Consider the following 2,500-nt stretch of genomic DNA (forward strand, 5'->3'; position numbering starts at 1 on the left):
CTATTTTTAAGCTGCTTTGAGGGTGGAGGAGGGTCCGTACGGGCCTGGTCTTGGAGTGAATGACGGATCAATGGCCTCTATTCAAGTCAGACCTGATCCGTCAATGATCCTTTATGGGCGGACGCTGAGAGACACGCACAGACGAGAGCCGTGTGATGCTGAGGTGGCCCTAGCTCTGATAGATAACGATTTGAATACATTGTACTGCTGTGTTGCTCTGTTTATTCCGCCCACACACAGCAGATTATCATAGAACAGCAACAGCATCGATTCATTCATATAAATGTCTGCTAGGCCGTCTTGGGCTGATGTTTGGCATGCGCGCATCAATTCATACGTGCATACATACGTCCTAACAATATGCACAATAAATGAATTCCTTCAGCAATTCAACCACTCAATCTAAATATTTAGATTCAATCAAATGGAATTTAAAATGGAAGACACAATGGCCTCACCTGAGCCAACCAGATGAGACTTCCTGAGAGTCTGAGGTAAACCTCAGATAAACCTCAAGTCACTCCATTTGAGACTGAACTTGGATGTTCTGGACTGCCTCCCTCATGCATTAGACTGCCTTCCCCATGCATTAGACTGCCTCATCACGCAGTAGAATGCCTTCACCACCATGCACTAGATGGTGGTGATGTGCCTGGGACCTTACTGACCTGGAACATCTGCTTCACCTTCCTGCGCGGCAGGTTGACGTTGAGCTTGTGGAGCAGCTGGTAGATCTCCTCGATGTTCAGGAGGCCGTCTCCGTTCTTGTCCGCTTCCTCGAACGTCTGCTTCATCCACGTCTCGAACGCACTCTGGTTAAGGAGAACGCCCTGTGTGTGTGGTGTGTGTGTGTGTGTGTGTGTGTGTGTGTGTGTGTGTGTGTGTGTGTGTGTGTGTGTGTGTGTGTGTGTGTGTGTGTGTGTGTGTGTGTGTGTGTGTGTGTGTGTGTGTGTGTGTGTGTGTGTGTGTGTGTGTGTGTCTGTTTTTGTATGCATGAGCGTAGCTGGATGTGCACATTGTTTGTTTGTGGGAATGTGAGTCCGTCTTGGCGTATGTACACTACTTCTTTAGCTGCATAAATCCTTCTTTGCGTGTGTGTGTGTGTGTGTGTGTGTATGCGTGTGTGTGTGTGTGCGTGCGTTTGTCTGCATCCCTGTGTGGATGTGTGTGTGTGTGTGTGTGTGTGTGTGTGTGTGTGCATGTCTGCATCTGTGTATGTATTTGTGTGTGTTTGTTGTGTGTGTGTGTGTGTGTGTGTTTGTGTTTGTCTATGTGTATGAGTATGTGTACGTGTGTGCGTGCATGCATGCATGTGCCTTAGTGCGCCGCAATGTGCCTTTGTGCGTGTTTGTTGTGTGCGTGCGTGTGTGTGTGTGTGTGTGTGCGTGTGTTTGTGTTTGTCCATGTGTATGAGTATGTGTATGCATATGTGTATGTGTGTGCATGCATGCAGGCGTGTGCCTTGGTGCTCCGTGGTCCCTGAAGGATATTGGTCGTGGGTGCGTTGCCGTCTTGCCAGGGAGTCCTCGTCGCTGATGCCGGCCATCAGGTAGCGCAGGCCGGTCACCCAGGTGCGGGCCTCGTCTGCGTTGGAGGTGACCAGGTCCAGGGACTCCATGTGGTTCCCGTGGTACACCGTGAAGCAGCAGGCTGGCTCGAAGCCCCCCTCCGCGTGCCGGTGGAAGATGTCCGACTGATGGCCCTCCGTCACTTTGTACAGCGAATCAATGGTGACTAGCACAGCAGGAAGAAGGAGCACGAGGGAGGGGAGGAGGAGGAGGTGGAGGAGATGGAGGAGGAGGAAGAAGAGGAGGAAGAGAAGTAGGAGGTGAAGGAAGAGGAGTTTGAGGTAGAGGAGAAGGAGAAGGAGGAGGAGGAGGTGGAGGTGGGGAGAAGGAGGAGAAAAAGGAGGAGGAAGGGAAGTAGGTGGAGGATGTGGAGGAGAGGGAGGAGTATGTAGAGGAGGAGGAGGAAGAGGAGTAGGTGGTAGATGGGGAGGAAGAGGAGGAAGAGAAGTAAAAGGTGAAGGAAGAGAAGTTGTAAGTAGAGGAGAAGAAGGGGGAGGAGGAGGTGGAAGAGGAGAGTACAGGGAGAGCAAACAGTGTGGAGTATAATTAGAGAATGCGGAAATATCTGTCCGTCCCATCTGTCTTTTTGTCTGTCCATCTGTTAATCAATGCCTGTCTTCCTGCCTGTTTGTCTGTCTGCCTGTATTTCTAGCTCTGTTCGTATGTCTAATTGAACACAAACACACACACACACACACACACACACACACACACACACACACACACACACACACACACACACACACACACACACACACACACACACACACACACACACACACACACACACACGCACACATACACACTCATGGAAAACGCTGGGTCCGTTTATCTTCATCCCAGTGTCACTGGAGGACAGCTCAGGGGCTTATCTCATGTCGAAAGTGCACACACAGATACAGGATCGCATACACACGCTAGCATCACTCAGA

General features: G+C 50.5%; 1 protein-coding gene across 1 annotated transcript in view; it reads right to left on the reverse strand.

Moving 5' to 3' along the window:
- Positions 1 to 2,500, reverse strand: part of LOC132475187 (1-phosphatidylinositol 4,5-bisphosphate phosphodiesterase eta-1-like) — a 41,354-nt gene that overhangs the window by 12,896 nt on the left and 25,958 nt on the right. Inside the window, exons 4-5 of the mRNA XM_060076193.1 lie at positions 1,491 to 1,734; positions 625 to 798 (exon numbers count right to left, since the gene is read on the reverse strand). Of these exons, the coding sequence (XP_059932176.1) occupies positions 625 to 798; positions 1,491 to 1,734 (418 nt within the window). The remainder of the gene's footprint in view (positions 1 to 624; positions 799 to 1,490; positions 1,735 to 2,500) is intronic.

The sequence above is a fragment of the Gadus macrocephalus genome, chromosome 16, assembly GCF_031168955.1.
Source record: "Gadus macrocephalus chromosome 16, ASM3116895v1".
In the NCBI taxonomy this organism is placed as follows: domain Eukaryota; kingdom Metazoa; phylum Chordata; class Actinopteri; order Gadiformes; family Gadidae; genus Gadus; species Gadus macrocephalus.